General features: G+C 42.9%; 1 protein-coding gene and 1 long non-coding RNA gene across 2 annotated transcripts in view; one reads left to right on the plus strand and one right to left on the minus strand.

Moving 5' to 3' along the window:
* The window catches only part of LOC146866955 (uncharacterized), a 90,910-nt gene extending 75,428 nt beyond the window's left edge, over nucleotides 1-15,482 (plus strand). Inside the window, exon 4 of the long non-coding RNA XR_014960946.1 lies at nucleotides 14,220-15,482. This is a non-coding gene — a long non-coding RNA (uncharacterized LOC146866955). The remainder of the gene's footprint in view (nucleotides 1-14,219) is intronic.
* LOC146866956 (zinc finger BED domain-containing protein 6-like) overlaps nucleotides 4,822-19,207 on the minus strand; it is a 60,807-nt gene continuing 46,421 nt past the window's right edge. The window contains exon 2 of the mRNA XM_085603273.1: nucleotides 4,822-7,765. Within this exon, the coding sequence (XP_085459399.1) occupies nucleotides 5,087-7,744 (2,658 nt within the window). The 5' untranslated portion in view covers nucleotides 7,745-7,765 and the 3' untranslated portion in view covers nucleotides 4,822-5,086. The remainder of the gene's footprint in view (nucleotides 7,766-19,207) is intronic.

Genomic DNA, 19,207 nt, shown 5'->3' on the forward strand with positions numbered 1-19,207 from the left:
ACCTGCCTGCCATCACTTCCAAAGACCGATTCTCCCGTGAACACCGGATTTGTTCAACTGCAACCTCTGGCAGTAGCTGGAAACTACCCCACTCTGCACCCGCCGTCCACGGCCCAAGCTCGAGTGGGCTAACACCACAAGGTCACCCCAGCGATCCTGAACCGAGATAAGGTGACCCCTGACCTGCCTCAAGCCTCCAGCCGACACCTGCAGTCTAAATCAAGAAGGCCCCCCCCCCCTAACTGCGACCAGGAGCCGGTAAGAAGATCCGACCCCTAAAGGCACCCCTGCACCCGACGCCGCACGGCCTTGTGTGCCCAAGCCAACGGTGCCTAACCAACCCGTAACTTCCCAACTTACCTCTCGAAGTGGTGATCGCACCCAGAAGTCCTTAGTCTCCCTGCCTACAGAGCTCTTGCAAACCGGAGGTTCTCCATTGGAAACAACAGGGCATCCAACGTGGAAACAGCACCCGGCCGCTCTAATGCCGCAGAGGGTGCACCTTCGGTACTAATTTGTTTCCCCATTTGCTCTGAGCTAAAGTCCAGGGGCTTTGCTCCCACAACCCATTGGCCTGCTTGCCAGCAGCCACCAACCGAAGGCCCCCTATACCCCATTGCATAACATTGGGCCTCAGCACTCTGCACCCGGCCGCCCTAGTGCCGCTGAGGGTGCAACGAGAGTGCATCCTTGACCCTGTGGGAACCCTTGTTCAAACCCCAGGACCTAAACTCCAAAGACTGATTACTTACCTCAAAACCGATAACACTATTTTCCTCCATAGGATAACACTGAAAATTTTCTGTGAAAAGTTGGTGTGTGTGGAGTTTGAGAAACTAAAAAAATTCTTTACAATTGCATAATCTAACAAAAACGATTTTACTTACCAGTTTCAGGAAATGTCCCAGAGTAGTATCCAGGTATACTACTCTGTGTAAGCATAGTAATCTCAAAATTTACTTACCTGCTATTTTACTAAAAAGTCTATTCAAGTCCATGTACTGCATTTACTAAGTATTGCATTTCTCTGCATCCATACTGTAAATCAAATCGAAGTGCATATACAGTTATCATTCAAACTGTATTTCAATTGCATTACTACTGTAAAGTACTTATTGCTTACCTGTGCCAGGCTTGCTTGGTTCTAGAAAATATAATAACTAAAAGAATAGTTTTATACAAAAACAATTGGTCTCAAGTTCTGTCTTTGAGTGTGTGAATTCATTTGCTGACTGAGTGCGTACAACAAATGCTTAACACTGTCCTCTGATACTGCCTTACTGCTCGATCACACTACCACTAAGAGAGAGTAAGGTTCTATCCAAATTTGCCTCTGCCTACCTTTGGGGTTCCACTGGACTCTGTGCACACTCACTTTGGTATAGTATATACAGAGCCTGCTTCCTACACCTGTCAAGTCATTAAGGAAAATGTGTGTGCCCATACATACCTAAACACAAGTCACCAAGTAAAAAAGAATTTGCGTTGACAAAGCCAATCGTTTTGATTGTTCTATAGCACAAAGGTTTTAAAAAGTGTCACACACCTGCAAACCAAACAACTCTCACCCAAAACAGGCACTGCAAGGCCAAAAACGGCCGTGCAAATTTTCCTCACAAGAACAGAAAGACCACAATATAGTTCCAGCACAAGCATATAGTTCCAGCTGTCACATTCAACACAGACAGCAAAAATGCACTACAGTTTTGCAAGCTTCTCAGTAGCATCATTAGTGTTCGCTTCACTTACACTTGAAAAGGTACAGCACCCCGGGGAGAAGAGGAAATCTGTATAAAGTAATTTCACGCTTCCTTTTAGCATGGGTGTTTATTCATCCCGTCCACTGTGATCTTTAAGGAAGGCCACGGTTTCTGTTAGGACTAAAAATATGCCTTACTACCATACGCACATCACACCCACGTGCCTGCCTTCCGACTACTAAAGTTGGTTTTCTTAAGGGGAAATCTGCAATCCATAAAAATGGTGGCAACAGAAAGATGACACACTAAACTGACGGAGGGACTACAAAAACCAAACCCCTTTATAGTTGGGTCCCGTTAAGCCACCAGTCTCCTCACAGCACAATGTGTGAACCACCACAACTACCTTGGCTGCTGCCACAGTGTCCTTATCCCCAAGAGTCTGACTCCCTATCCTTCCCTGCCTCAAAAAGGCAGATGTTGTGGGGACCTGGCTCTCACCCAAAACTTCTTTCCACGAGAACGAGCAAATTTAGGGCACAATATTCAAAACTCCTCTGCAGAAAAGGTCTTTCTTGGGAACAACTGATAAATGTTTTGATCTGGGGAGTGGCAACTCCCATTGCAAGATGTCAAAGCAACAATAACTATCTGGACTATTCCTCGTGAAGACAAAGCAACAGAAACAACCCTCCAGCATGCCGTTAATTTCTGTCCTGTTGTCCACTGCTGGTGATACCACTGCAATCGTTTTCCCATAGTGGCGCTACAGCCAAAACATTAAAGGATCCAGTATACAGACAATGTCATACCTTATTCTGTAATTACACTAGTCCACTCAAGGTACTGGGCAGTATCGCCTTGACAAAAGAAAGTAACAGCACTGCACTAGTCACTTTTTCCATTTAAAATCACAGAATATTCAGAACACTTTTCCCCAAAATCGCTGACGTTATGCAATATGGTACAAAAAATGAAAATACAAAATGTTAGCAACATAACTAGGAACATAAAGTAGTAGAGAAGAGAATGTCTAACAGAGAAAAATGGTGTGCAAAACTAGGACAGCGTTCTAGTGCTTAGGCACAAGGATCGATTGTGCAAGGGGGTGGAAGTGAAACAAAATATAGATGAGAAACAGAACACAAGCAACAGTACAGGAAATAAGACAGCCAAAAGATATGTATAGAACAAAACTACAAGTGCATTTTTAAAAAGATAGAGAAAGTAGAAAAGAAGGCGGAGTGAAATGTAAGCCACCAGAAGGAAGGAAGCCTTGGAGAAGAGATCATGAGTTAAAGAGACACTGCAGAGGCTCAAAAGAGTAATGTGGCAGTTCAATAAGGAAGGAGAACCAATAATCCAGAGATGAGGTTCTTCGACGCATGAAAAGGTAAAGACATTTTGCCAACATTCTAAAGTTGGTTTGGAGGGAAAAGTAATAGAATGCGAAGGGTGGCGATCACACATCACCCTCAGCTATGATGAGATGGAAAGAGGGTGGGAATGAATAGGCTAAGACAAGAAATGTGTATGGAGAGATCTGAGGAAGGGAAAAGAAAATCTTGGTTTTAGCAGCTTTAACATGGAGATTAAAAAGATTCAGACAGAGATAGAGGAAATGGTGAGGAATATTTTCTTCAGAGGGAGCTGGAGTAAGAGTGAGATTCTACATTTCAGTCATAAGCATATAACCGACAGAATAGACATATACCATATACGTGAAAGAGTGGTGCCGATAAAGAAAGGCCCATAGCAGAGCTTTGAGGCACCTCCAAATAGAGGTAACCAGACCTTGCCTACTCAGAACAGTAGGCACAACCAAGACAACAAAAGAGCCAAGAGAGTACAATACTAGAGATTCTAAGCGGTACCAGTGCCAGATAACCATCACCTCATATCTCCGGGAAAAATACCGGGAAAAATACCATCAAACTTGCATACCAGAGGGCCTCTTACAGCTTTTCGTTGCCTTCCAATGTGCAACATGGATACAAATCACATCTCTGGTACTGTGCACACGTCCAGAGGATTGCATGAAGAACAGATTCGAACAGGGTCGCATACTCGTCCTCCAGATCGATGGTTAACTACAGACAGATTCTGCAAAATATTTGCAAATACATTCATTTCCATCAAAGGAGGTGTGCAGGCGTTCATTTTATTCGGCACAGAACCTATAAAATACTTTCCTAAATCCAAATTAACCGTTTGTGAAAATTATCTATCTTACATAGTTATACTACAGCAAATCATGTAGAGGTGAGCTGTAGTAAAAAAAAAAACTTGCCATGAGGTACCGATGTAAAGCCAGTTGAACGTCATTTTAACACTGAAAAGCGAGAAGCAGAAGTTTGTTACAAGCAAATTTAGATGGCACACTTCGATAATTTTCGCCGACCTATACTATTTGTGGAGTATGGCTGCCACTTGCAGATGCTCCCGAAGTTTCTCAGTGAATTTAGTCATCGACGTCTGGTGTGGTTTCATAAAGTGCAGAATGGTCTCCTAAAAAGTATGGGTGCATCTGAGGTAGAAGTTTGCAGTTAATTTCATTGTAATGTTAACACACACTGTGCCTAAGATTTTCCTAGTTTGTTATCAATTCTCTCTTGATGTGCAATTACCAAAAACGCAGGTAGATTCTAGGATCTTGCTGAGGTTTACATGTATAATTAAGGCACATATGGTCCAAACAGTACACATTTTTACCAGTAGTCAGTGCAGGTTGCGGCTGTATGTGATTTTGGCAGGTTGTGAAGTATGTTAGTTTCGCTTAAGAATACGATACAGACACAGCACAGAACAGGACATGAAAAGGACACATGGTCGAAATTTGCAAATCCTATTGAAGTTTTCTTCGAAGCTCAAATTTTCTAGCAGCCTTTGCTGCATGCAGATGAGTCGAATCCTCGAGGAAACTGCACGTTCAAAAACTGAGCGTGGAAAGCAAAAGACAAATGAAGAGGGATCCCATTTACTGAAAGAGGATTTTTTCCAACTTAAATGTGAATAAATAGTATTGAGGGTTATTTATCTATTTCAGAGATAAAGCAGACAGACAGGTGCCTAAAATAAAAACATTTAAAAAAAAGGATTGTTGAACTCATTAATGAAACTATTGCAGGTGAGAAAAACATGTTTATTGTGCTATTAAGCTATAAAGCGATATGCCGACACAAATTAAAACAAAACAAACACTGAAGCTACCAAACTACCGCACATTATAGTTTTTGCTCCGAGGCCAAATGTAAACCTGACAAAAAAAGATGAAACAAACTCTTTGGGAAGTCCAAATGTAAAGAATCAGATGCAGGCCAGGCTGTGCACAGCAGCAGGCTAATAAAGGTTTAAGGCAGCATAGCATGAAAGTCGTATTTTATGGATTATAAACGATAATATTCCTCATCATCACTCTCGGGCTCAGCTGCACCGTCTGGAATCTGCTCAGGCAAGAGGATGTAGTCATTAGGGAGAAGGTGGTGGTTCATCCTCAGAAATGTAAGCCTTGACATTTTCTCTGTGTACTCACAGATGTCCTTGGCATTCAAAACGGCCTGAGCTGCACGGATAACCCTTTTAGGCTGGACAGTAGTCGGTGGGCAACCAAGAATCTCAACAGCTACACGACAAAGTACTGGCCAAAATTCTTCTTTGCCTTTCCAATAATGCAAGGGTTCCTCAAGTGCATCAATCACATAAACGTCCTGCATGTATGCCATCACCATTTCATGGGCGTTGTCAGGAGTTATTCGTCCTGTGCTTAGAAGGCTGCTGTTTGAAAGCTGACTCCAAAGGCTGCTGCTGTTGCTAATAGTATCAGAACCATTAGCAGACTGGTGTGACACATTTGGGACTAATGAAAATGTCCCACTTGAAGAACTGGGAACAACTGTGCCTTTTCTGTACTCATGCTTTCCTAAGTCCAAAACAGCTTGTAGTCTAGTCTGCAAAATGTCTTTGCATCTCTTGATAGTGACCTCTGGACTCTGACAAGAAGTCATCCTAGACACCTGGTCCCTGAAGCGTGGGTCCAGAAAAGTGGCAAGCATATAATTGTCATTGCCCTTTATGTATTTGATGCAGGCATCATCAGTTAAAGAAGAAAGCATCTTATTTGCCATCTCCCTCAGCTTTTTATTGTGCTGGACACACTCATGTTGCACAGTGATGAGCCTATTCTCCAGCAGGGATATTAAGGGCAGGATTTCACTAATACCAGCTTCCTCTCGACTAGCCCTCACTGTTGCTTCCTCAAATGGGGATAAGATCATGCACAAAAACATGTTCAGCTTCCACTGACTTTCTGTCAAGGCAGTGCCCTCCAAATCCTTTGCACGCTGTGGTGACATGGTATATTTGATGATTGCCTTCCTTTGCTCATGAAGGTGTTCTAACATGTGCAAAGTTGACTTCCATCTGTTTGGGGCATCCAACTTAATTCTGCGTTTAGGTAGGTCATACTCTTTCTGATAAACTGACAAATCTTGGAGAGCCCTGTGAGAGTGGCTGAAGTGCGAGCAGATCTTGCGTGCAGTGGTTAGAAGGTCAACAATATCTGGAGAGGAAGACAGGAATCTGCTTACCACCAAACTGAGTGTATGTGCAAAGCAGGGGATGTGCTTGAAATTTAGTATTTTGAGGGCATTTAGGAAGTTGGGGTTATTGCCAGACGTCACAAATTCAGCTTGCAGGAAACAAGGACTGAACCAATCTTTTATCACATCATTCAATTTACTTGCAATATCTTGTGCATTTGGATACTCCTCCTCAAATAATTGCATACACAATACTGCTTGATTACGCACAGGATTTGATGCTGTGCCATGGCTTGCAAAACCAGCAAATGATCTGAAGGACACCCAGTGAGCAGTGAAGCACACATAGGTTGCCATGTCTGCACTTGACCATATGTTCATAGTGAGATGCAATTTTCCCCCCACCATTTGCTTCAGTGCTTTGCATAGCTGCGATACCACCTGATCATACAGTTCAGGTAAAGCAGTTTCCGCAAAGAAACGGCAGCTTGGTACCTCCCACTCCTCGGCACCAGCTGCTATCATTGACAGGAAGCCCTCATTCTCCACAAAAGAAAGTGGAATTACGTCCACAATCAACATCTTTGCCAGTTTTGAATTAAATTGCCGCACTTTCTCATGTGTTCTTGGGCACTTTTCACTTTCCCATAACCAGTCTTCAGTTAGCAGCCTACTACTGCTATCAAACTCCTCACCAGCGGTCAAATCATTGCGGTTTGCATCATTGTGTACTATTGGTTCCTCATCACTGCTGAGTAATTCGGAAGATGTGCTACTAATTGACAGTGCACATATAGTTCCTCCTTCATTTCCGCCAATGTTCAAGGTTGTGAGGGAGTGAGATGGACAATCTACCAAGGGCAAAATGTGATCTAAACCCATTATTGGCGTAGTCTCTGTGCTGGGCCACATTGCTACATACTCCTGCAGCTGATGTTTTTTCCACTCTATTTCTTCTTCAGTCATCGAAAATTCAGATGAGTCGTCTGATGAGGTAGGGCAAGATCGGATCTTGTCATCATGGATAGGACTGGTATTATCCACTGCTGTCCCTGCTGCTGGGGAGCAGGATGATGGAGCAAACAAAAATTGCAATGTAGGTATAGTTCGACCATGCCCATATAGAGCTGCAGCCTGCTGATCTTCAATTTTCTTTTCCACTCCCTCAATCACATGTATCTGCTTTGTCTCTTGGCAATCAGCCAACTGCATTTTTAGGTGTTCTTCGGTCAAAGTCTCCATTTTCGTATCAACCTCATAATGGTCCACTTTCTTTTTCGCATCACCTTGGAGAATGGTTTGACTGCTCTCTCCAGGAATGACCTGATGTTGAACAGGTGGTGAAATGTGTAAAGGGCAATGGCTCCTGTGTTCAGTGACACTTGCAGATGCCTCAGCAGTACCAGTCGGGAGTTGAGTGGAGTCAGGCGGGAAGTATAGATTAGTTTGGCCATGCTCGGAGGTCCTTTTGCAGATACATTTTCTCCTTTTAGAGCCATTAGGCATAGTGTCCAATGATGGTAAAGTCTAAAAATAAAAAGGAAAATCATATTTAACAAAATGAGAATAATTAACTCAAGGCAACACAACTCTATAAAAGTCAATGTCTTGCCTACCCATATAACCCCCCCAATGCCCTTGAAAAATTAAATCAAAACGTTTAATTTTTTTAAAAAAATTAATCCCGTTTTCCTTTAAGAAAAATGGGCTAAAAAAAAGCTGCTTTATTTAAAAGCGGTCCCAGACATGGTGGTCTGCTGAGCCCACCAGGCCACCATCCCCGGGAGGGCCGGTCATTCCCATTGGGCTCGCAAATTGCGAGAGGCTCATTAATATTCATGACCCTCGCAACTTGCAACCTCATTGGGAATTGCAAACCGTGTTAAACACACTGTTGTACATGCCAAATAGCGCCTCGCAAATCCAACACAATTTGCGAGACGCCATTTGGCAGGTCTTACATCTGGGCCATAACGAGGAAATAGCGTTTGAGAAAACAAACTTCTATTTTAGACAAAGTATACTTTGAGGGGGAAGAACCAGAATTCTGAAATGGCCTTGCAACATCAAAAATGTCTAGGTAGCTCATTGGCAAAAAAGGATTTAAATGACTACTCTATACTCGGGCACCATGTCCAACTTATTAGCATTATCAATACTCATCGATAAAGCACTAATCTCATCTAAGGTGGTTTACCGGTTTGTTGACTTTAATGCTGCCTTTGACTGGGTCTCTAGGGCAGCACTTTGGGCAAAGCTAATGAAATGGGGAATCCCGGTCAAACTTTTGGAGGCCATAGTCCAACTACATACTAAAACCTGGATACAAGTCAAGCTTGGCACCGGCTCACATGTGTCTCGAAAATTCAAGACGACAAGGGGAGTCAAACAGGGATGTGTTAGGTAGCTCCACTGCTTTTCAACTTGTTCATCGCCGATCTTTCAGCGGAAATTTTAGAAATGGGGGTCTCCAGTTGGCAATGGCTGACCACTGTCCAAGTAGGGACCCTTATTCCTAAGTCAGAGTAAGAGGGCTACACCCTTTGATAACCCCTGCTCAACCCTGTGGTAACGTAGCATGAGCAGCTAGGCTTATCTCAGAGGCAGTGTGTGAAGCATTTATGACCATACACAGTAACACAGTGAAGAACACTACAAAGTGACACCACACAAGTAGTTATAAAAAATAAGTATCTTTATATATAGACTGAACACAAGACCAAATAACGATAAAAAGCCACAATACTGTAAAATAGGATTGCTCTTGAAATGCTGCAAAAATAGTTCAAAGAGGAGTTCAGTTCAAAGCAGTGGTCTCTGCGACCTTTTTACTTACAAAGTACCTGGATTTTGTTGCAAAGTAACCAAAATGTCGCAAAGAAGCTGTAGCGATGATTATCTGCACGCGAGGCCGGTGGTGTGATGAATCCTTGCAGCGAGGGAGGAGACAATGCGCCGATCTGCTGATGCGTACGGAGACACTGCGACAAACTTCTGCACGCTAGGCCGTTGATCTGATGAATCCTTGCAGCGAGGGAGGAGACGAGGCGACAATCCTGTTGTGTGTGCGATCAGGTTGCGATGCGAAGAAATGGCGCTCCGCGAGGGAGCGACGATCCTGATGTGATGCGATGAAAATAGCGGACGCCTGGAGTCCACGATGTGATGATCTCGATCGGATGATCTTTGGTTAGCGAGCACTTGGAATCCCGCAAACGTGCCATGATCTTTGGTTGCGAGCACTCAGAGGCAGCAGCGCAATGAATTTATGGAGCGCTTTCAGCTGCGGCGGCTCGCAAACGTGCGTTAGAGAAGACTTCAGCACTCTCTTCTCTGTAGTAGAACTAGATGCCCTGAAACTCACAGGAGCCTCACCTGCAGATAGAAATCCTCGCTGGGAGGAAACAGGAGGCTGATGGTTAAGTCTGATGTGCCTGAGACTTCAACAGGAGGCTAGCTCTCTCCTAGCCCTTGGGTGATTGCTTTAGCAAGATGAATAAAAGTTCTCTCAAAGTCCTTTTCCCTCTTCTTCCAAGTCCAATGATAACCACTGCAGGCCAATCCAAGAAACAGCACACAAGCACAAGGATAGTCCTCTCCTGCAGATTCCTTCAGTTACACGGACAGAGGTTCGTCTTGTTGTCCAGGAGCAATACAAATTGTAGGATTTCAGCACAGATATTTATACCCCAAAAGTCTTTGTTCTCAAAAGCTACAAGTCACTGAACCCCACCAGAACCAGTTCTGCTCAGTCCAGGAGCACTTTGTTTACCAGGCTGCATCCTTCCTTTCAGAAAGAGGGGGTCTGCAATCAGACGCACAGTAGGAGGTGGAGCCAGCATTCACCTTGCTAGGCACAGCCCTATTCAGGTCAAGGAGCTACCCCTCCCCATACTCCAAATGCAGATCTCTCTATTCAACCCAGGTCTGACTCAGCCTGCCCTGTCCCTACAAAACCAAACAGCCAATACACGTAACAACAGAGCACACTGGAAGGCTTAGGCAAGAAAATACCTACTTTCTAAAAGTGGTATTTTCAAACACAGAATATAAAAATAAACTTTACTAAAAGATGTATTTTAATATTCTGAGCTCAGGCATACTACATTGTTTTTTCTACCATGTTCCTTGGGTCAGTTAGAGCTATAGAATGTAATAGTCAAACTGCCCATTCTGGCCTATGGAGAACAGGTAGCCTTGCAGTAGTGAAAAACAAAATTGGGTGTAATTCACTACCAGGACATGCTACACACACCAAGGTATGTCCTACCTTACACATACAATGCACCCTACCATAGGGGTGACTTACATGATGCCAAGGGAAGGTTCAGGGGCTGGGAAGTGGGTGCACTTCACAGCCAAGATGGCAGTTCTGGACTGCACACAAACTCTGCAGTGTCAGGTCTGAGACACACTTTACAAGCTGCTTCTGTGGATGGCGCAAATCAGAGCTGCAGGCCCACCAGCAGCATTTGGTTTACCAGCCCTGGGCACACACAGGCCACGCTACTTGGGACTAACAGGCAAACCAAATAAGCCAATCATGGATATACCAATTCACATAGTCATATTTACAAAGGGAGAGCATATGCACTTTAGCACTGATCAGCAGTGGTAAAGTGCCCAGAGTCATAAAACCAACACAAACAGGTCAGAAAAATTACAGAAGGCAAAAAGTTTAGGGATGACCCTGCAAAAAGGCCCATTTCCAACAGGAACTAGATGTGATAAACAGCCATCTCCCTAAGATTGGTGGTACCCAGTTAAGCAACCTTCTGTATGCCGATGACATTGCCCTCTTCAGTCTCACTCGAGTAGGGCTGCAACGTCTGTTAAACAAACTACACAGTTATACCGCTACCAACAACTTGGAGATAAACCTAAAGAAAACCGAAGTGGTCATATTTGGCAGAAAGCACTATGGAGGTGGCGGTTGGACATATAACAATTCTGGACTCGTGGTAGGAAAATCTTAGAAATACGTGGCGATTTACTTCGACTCTAGGGGCACCTTTGCCAAACATCGCAGCGACATCTCAATGAAAGCTATGGCTCTCCAAGTGAAGCTTTCCAAACTTTCAAAAAAACTTGACAGGCCAGAGTTTAACCCCAATGTTGGAAGTCATGAGAGCCAAAATAGGCCCCACGTTGTCGTATGGCATTGAAATTTCCCGGGGCAAACGGAGCACAATATTAAACCAACATGTGACTAAGATCTACAAAAGAGTCTTCCATATGCCAAAATCCACATCTGCTGCACAGATTCGATTAGAACTGGGCCTTCTAAATCACAAAATGCTAAGCGCAGGTGCCTATTTAAAACCGTGCCACAAGTTAAGGCAGGCCGGAGTTGGTTCCCTCGAGTCACTGTTATGGTCCGATATTAGCTTTAGTAATTCTGCTGGATCCTACAGTCGGTTCTTTCACGAATGCGTACAGCAATTATCAGCAAGCGACCTCTGGAACCTTAACCCTAGTAATACAGTTTTTAAAACAAGTTTCAAGAAGCGCATCCGTATGTGGTCACATACTACCGACAAAGTACTCTTCGCCAAATGCAAGCATGCATGGGCAGTAATCAACTTTTACCAGCTGGATTCTCTTCCACCATACCTGGCATGCACATATCCCTTGTACTTAAAATGGCGGTTTATGGCACTTCGATTGGGGAAATGGCATTTCCTGAAACATTTACCACTTTGGCGTCGCCATCAGACGAGCTACAGTGCAGGGGCTGCGAGGACTTGGTGGAGTTTTTGGTTTTGGAGCACGTTGTATGCCTCTGCCCAGCATTGCTGGACCTGCGCAGACTAAAACTGAAGCCAGAGTGGAACAGATTGAGAGTTCGGTCCTGTAGGCAGACAATCATCGGGGCGTTGAACCCTGAGAACACTACTTTAAACATAAGCTTCACAATCTTCATTCACCGTTCATATCGCAAGCTCAACCAGCAAATTCCAGGCCCTGTACCAACCTCGAGGAACGTGCAAAGGTGACTAAAACAACGGCATATCCACAAAGCCGAATTCCAGCAAAATCTGTGTACTCTGCCCCTGCAATAATATGGAACGCGATCCTGATAGACCAGACATCAAGTACCGACAATTGACAGCTGCCACACCGAACTGTACTATTTTTGGGACACTTTACAACTTAGGGCCAGATGTAGGTAACTTCAATTTAGCGAGTCCTTAATAGCGATTTTTACCGAATCGCTATTAAAGACTCGCTAAATGGAATGTACGAAGGAATCGCTAAAATATTAGCGATTCCTTAACAGTCCTTAATAACTAATCGGTAATTGAGTTTCGTTATTAAAGAATACCTATCCATTCATTCCTATGGGCTAGGAGGCCCATAGGAATGAATGGGAAGATATTCACTATTAGCGATTCGGTATTACCGAATCGCTAATAGTGGGAGCTATTTCAAGGGTGCCAGGGTGTCCAAAGGACACCCTACTGCACCCCTGAAATGTGCATGTGTGCACATGTGGCGCACATGCATGCCCTAAGGGCATGCATGTGCGCCACATGGCACATTTAAAAAAGCAAAAAGTGCTTTTTCAAAGGAAATTGCTACTTACCACCACCTTGAAGCTGGTGGTAATTAGCGATTCCTTAAGGCTGAAGTGCACTATTTTTAGTGCTATGTACATTGCATTTAAGGAATCTGTATTTCCGATTCCTTAAATGCAAGAGCAAAATAAGGAATCCCTATTTTGCGATTCCTAATTTTGCAAGTACGTTTCAACTCACCTACATTGCACTCGGCCAAATACCGGTCGGTAACGCAGAAAATCTGCGAATTTCTGCGTTACTGCTCGGTATTTGGCCACCTACATCTGGCCCCAAGTGTCTTATCTGTAGTTTTTAGCAGCAACTTTTATTTTATTTTTATATTATTAACTGTTTTTTTAATGACATTATGCTGCTATGCGGTTTTACGCAAGTCAAAGTTATTTTGCATTAGAAGAAACTCTACATCAATCACTTTACAACTTGATGATAACCAATGTTTGTGTTATGTCTTCCACGTCTATATGCTATGAGGAGCTTGGTTTTCCTTAATCAAAGATTTCATTAAACACGCCCCATTATCACCCAGGCTCTCAGTTCGGCCCAATCTTCTTGTTACCTTAAATCAATCCCAGTTTGATCCAATTCTCGTTACTTTTAATCAATCTGTTATCAAGGATTGTCTAGGCTGCAAGGAGCATCTGAAAATTCCCTGGTTGCCTTATATTAAAGATATTTTAGAGGTCCTGGGGAAAGCTAGTCCACTGAGAGTTCCAGCTAATATTTGTAAACAGGATATGTATAATTCAACGGCCCAGTTCTTGAACAATAGATATTTGGAAAATTAAGATATGTAACTACTCAAACCATTTTATCGACCTTATATCATGCTGCAGTCATGCCGTAGAACTAAATCCGATTCATCGAAGGTGGCTGGGTGTGTTAATAGGACACTCCCTATTTGTTGTTGGACCGGTATCCTCATTTCTTAATCTGTTTTGCAGTGGGTCGGTATTACCGCTTCGTGAGTTTATCACTGTGATGGGGTCTCTGTCCAGGCATTTTTACATTTTGAATCTTTCAGCAAATTGTGCTGTATTTATTCAAAATGCTTTTAAATTCCTACATGGAAAAGATACAACTTTGTTCAGCATAGAACAGTTTTTCGCTTCTTACCTTTACTAAAGGGGGATGTTGTTTGTTTTGCTGCAAGTTCTTTTTAAAATCTGTCTTGACATGCTGAAAGACAATGTAGTTTTTAAATTTTGTAGTCTTATTACATTTTGGTCATCTTAACCTCTCAGTTTTGTATATGTATGTTTTACTTTTATGATTATATTTTTAATCAAATAAAGTACCAATTATTAGAAATGACTACTGTATATGGTCACAAATGCTTGGCAAACTACTGTATGGAGCTGCTCACATAGACCATTATTAACACAAATATCTTTTTGTTGTAGGTATCCGGTATAATGTTTCACTAACACGTTTTTGTGCACTAGAAAATTTATGGTGAATTTACATTTCTGGCAGGACGCAAGTTACAGCTTTTTGTGCACAAAGTATCAATGATGGTTCACCAACATTTTTGCAGGTCAAAGATTTGGTGGGACTCAAAGTTCTCTGGTGTGCATCACTTGAATTATGTTTTCTTGGAATAATTTTAGTATCTGCATACACGTTCCACATTTAATCTGAATATCTGTTTTTTCTAGAAATTATAGGTTTTGTTTGCCTAAATGTATTTAGCATAATTCATAAACTAAACCACTGCATATATGTCCCGGGATTCTATGTGAGGAACAAGGTTGTGTGTGCATTGTAACTGTGGCATTTATGAGATTGCTGAGAATATGAGCTGGCTTTCAGCAGTCCTATTACGTTTGTGAATTCATTTATCCATTTGTGTACTTACTACAATAGGTTTAAAATGTTATTATCCCCAAAGTGCCCCAATATATCCCTAGGTAGCTGCACGACCTTTTACCTACATTTGTCCTACCTTGCCCTACATAACGGTTCTGGCACGGACCTTTTACCTAGTTAATGGCCGAATAAATGTGCAGTTTTGTCCAAAATCTAGCCTCATTTATTATGCATGAGGATTGTTAACATCATATCGTAATCCCCTGCCTAGGGCATGCACAGCAGGATTACCATCTTCTGTATAATAACTCTGTACAAAAGTGACCACTATCGTCATCCCTGCACGACAGACCCACATTACAATTTCACATCTAGGTGGAACCCTGGAGGGTACTTTTCTGGTATAACAGAACCACATCTTCAGTGGGAAACCAGAGAAGCATGCTTCTGCGCTAACATAAGATGCTGAGGTCCTGCACGCAGTTCCAGCATGCAGCGGTCTGACATGCCTTGCGGGGTCTCCTACTCAAGACCAAAGACTGGGTCCTTCATTCTTTCCCATCAGGTAATGGGGTTGGCTCTTTCCTAGGGGAATCTTGGCTTTACATCCACATACATGCTAGGTACACTTAGGTACACTTAAATAGGGTTTGCGTCTTAAGAGTACTCTCGATAACTGTGATGTATCTATATGCCTGCATATATTTACTGTTTTAGCACCATGGTAGAATTCTACCTTTTATTTACTCTGTTGGTGCTTATAATCATATATATATGTTTCCGTCTAATGATTGAAGCAGTAAACACATTTTACACTAGAATGACGCTGGTTCAATAAATGTTTATTGAAAACATCCACCTCGTTTATTCTGCGTGTTTCTTTGAGAATAAGTGAGTAAGAGTGACTGAGCTAAAAGTACTGCACTGTTTCCACGGTCCCTGAGGGGTTCGAGAGTTGTCATGTTTAGTGGTTGCAAGAAACTATTAGTTCCTTGGTAAGGGCCGTGGGCACAGTGAGCTAGCTGGTGTATAGGCCGATATATCCTGTGGCGGTGTCCGGAATCAGTCTAGACACCAATCCCTTAGTTTATGTTGTCCAAATAATGCGCAGATCTTGCAGATTTGTAGGGACTACACGACAAAAGCATTTACGTTCAATTTCATAAATGTTGTAACATTTTTCATTCTAATGGCAGAATTATTCCTATTTATGAGTCACCTCTTATGAGAGCATCAGTGAACATGCTAGCTAAAATTAACACCAGAAGATTATGAACTGGAAATCACTTCCCTATTTTCCTTACAGTGAGGAAATAGATCGCTATGTCATTTAAAATTAAGGATGTTAATTTGATTCACATTAAAAACATTAACCGCTAACCCTCAACAAAGTGAGAAATGCGTTTGTATGTATATACAATTATGCCTACACACACAGGCCTTATGTAGTCCCTAGCAGCCTATCCGCCTAAAAGGAAAGGCATCTTTGGTAAAAGCTATTTATAACAAATATGATGCACTTACACTGAAACGGTAAAACACTTTCAATTATGTTTCTTTGTGTCAATGAAAACTGAGATGTATGAACCTTAAACTGCCAAGAAGGGTGGTGGACATATGAGTAGTGTGCCTCATCTCGTCCTTATGCCCAAGAACCAAAAACCCAACTCTCAACAGCCTTGCTGCTCACATCCCTCTAAGTCCTGGTTTACAAACCCTCTCTGGCCTACCCAGGAGCATATCTTTTGATAATGGAGTGCCAATGCTTACTGGCCAATATGCCACCTACATTCAAATTTAGACAGTGGTAGCCAGTGAATATATTGAAGTAAAGCCAAAATCATGAAATGCTGTTATCAGGAAGATAAATAAGGGTTGACTGGTGTAAAGGAAAGTGAAAATACAATATCCAATATTCTTGCAGAACCAATTATTTCTGTTCTTGCTGTTCCAAACATACTGTGGACAGCAGAATTAAACAGCTATTGCACCTGCTGAATTTACTTTTTCATGTGGCTGCTCTAGGAACTCAACGGGGAGAGGGGGGATCGCTAGATGCAGTGCAGTAAATAAGGAAAATCCTAGGTTGCTTCTCAATGAAGAGCATTGACAGGTTTAATAGGCTTCAGGCCCAAATATTTAGACTTATAGGCCCATCAAATGGGCCTATAAGTCTAAATATTTAGGCCCAAGTCTAGGTTGTAGCGGCAGAACATAGGCAATTCCGTGGTGCCAGCTCTTTGACGAATGTGTGACTATAAGACGGCACCATCCTGCACGTACTGCATGACCCCCAAAGAGACACCCTAGAGGAAAATCCTCTGAAAAAGGAAATAAAGGTAGAAAGACAGGTGAGAGCACAAGGCCTCACATTTTGCACGGAGTGCGTGCACAAACAACAGGCAGGGACATTGACTAGACAGCCCTGACGAACGCCCGAGACCAGATTGGGCTCTTGGTGAGGGCTGAAACATATTGGCAGTAAAGTGAGGGTATAATTGAACAATTGCTTTTCAGTAGAACCTGCAATATTCTTGGTTTTACTAATACCCCAGGTACCCACTAAATAAAATAATAATTAGGGCATACCTTGAGGTATTTTTAACATATCACCTATCTGGGTCCCTGAATATCCAGTTTTGCTTTATCTAAGAACTCCCATTATCAACTATGGTTGAGTCCGCCATGGTAGTATCATCTGACCAGTGTGTAGATAGGCGCCAATGATGAAGCATGTCACGATAAGTGAGTGAAACGTCTACTTCAAAATATTTGGATACCACATCAGAAGAAAACAATTAAGCAGAGTACACCCGACATCCTATTACAAAGAGGGAACTGGTTAGAGTTCCAAGAAACCCCTGTTTAATCATTTGTCTATGTTATTTAAATGTTCATTAGTGGGAGAGTGCAACTGATTTCACTTTCTCTCGCTCTACAGTAGCGATTACAAGAATGGATAACGTCAGATTGTATGGGATTCCGGAAAAGATGGAAGGAAACTATGTGTGAGGTTTCTTTATCCAACTTCTACCCAGTCTTCTGAAAGTGACCTTCTTAACATGACCTGATCTGCAAAGAGCGCACAGAATATGAACCTGGGCTTCGTAGTCAGCTGTGGCAGACAGGCCCAGACCAATTATAGTCTGCTTCCTCTGCCATTAACAGGCCAGACAGGCCCTCCCCACAGTTCAAAAACATGGGCCATTCTTCCTAGAATGCTACAGAATACAAATTGCTGCAGACTCTTAACTGGAAAGAAATGTCAAAAGGAAGGCCTTCTTGCGGTTACCGACTAAGCTCCGAAAATGGAACATGAAATTGCCTTCTAGAACCAACAACAATGTGGATGACAATAGATGGGAACTCCGGGGACTATACAGACCAAGAGGATATTGCCAGGTTTCTCAACAGCTTAGACGAACAATGGATGAACATGGCCCCACCACAACCAAAAGACAATAGACCTCTACACGAAGGCAATTAACATTATCAATGCCAAGGCAGATTACAGGACAGTATCATCAAGAAAAGGGATGAAAGCGAGAAGGTGATTAAGGCTGTGAAAGAGCTTACACAGGACTTATCCAGACAGATCCAGGTAACCCCCTGAAACCACCCCCAGTGTCGGTACTGGCGACTACTACTAAATGAACTGGTGCCAACGGACAAAAACCCAGTGGGGTACAACTGCTACCTCTGTTTGCTGTATCTTCATCACTGATTGATTGCCTTTGTTGATAGTTTACTGCGTTCTGTTTGCAGATTATCAAATGTTTAACTCTACCCAACTATCCCCTACTACCATAAAATAGGCACTCACTAACCTCTAACTCTCCCTCCTTTAGACCATATTTTGCTAGACAAGACAGGCTCTCTGTCTGGAAAGTCTGTGCCCATACACACTACTGTACTGTCCACCAAAGTCTTAGATCGGACCGTTTAAGACCTTCTCCAGTCAGCCATGAGGGATATTCCGTTACTATAAACACCCCTCCTTTTGCCTGGCATCTGCACCCAGGCACTCTCCTATTTTAGCACCTCTGAGCTAGACCATCACCTGCAACACCTAGCTACATCTATAACACTAGGAGACATGAGACCCATGATACATGTTAGATATACCGGAAACTGAGCATCCACCCCACCCCAGCAGGGCATAAAGATGGGGCCAGAGGTAACAACACACTGCTAAGAGACACTAGCTAACAGCCCCTCAACAAACTCATTCCAGCTCCTTCTACCCACCCATTTCCACCATAACCACTTCCATAGATCACACCAGTTAATTTATACTCCTAGCAGATTAAGTCAGAGTCCTAGTCTCCTCCCCAATCTTGGGCAGGGGAGATGCCACAGTCTTCTACAGCCTTCTGGCTCGACTCTGCATCAACAATACTCCACCCACGTACAAACTTGTGTCACTGCCCCCCCCCAACATGACCTCACAACCATTGCAGATTTAATCTCAAAACAGGAGGCTAGCATTATGCATTAAACTTTTATTCGCCACTTCTGAGCTGCACCATTGAAAGCGCTCATGGAATCTAACAACATCACAATCACCAGAAGAATCTTCCAT

Source organism: Triturus cristatus, chromosome 1_2 (genome assembly GCF_964204655.1).
Source record: "Triturus cristatus chromosome 1_2, aTriCri1.1, whole genome shotgun sequence".
NCBI classification, from domain to species: Eukaryota; Metazoa; Chordata; class Amphibia; order Caudata; family Salamandridae; genus Triturus; species Triturus cristatus.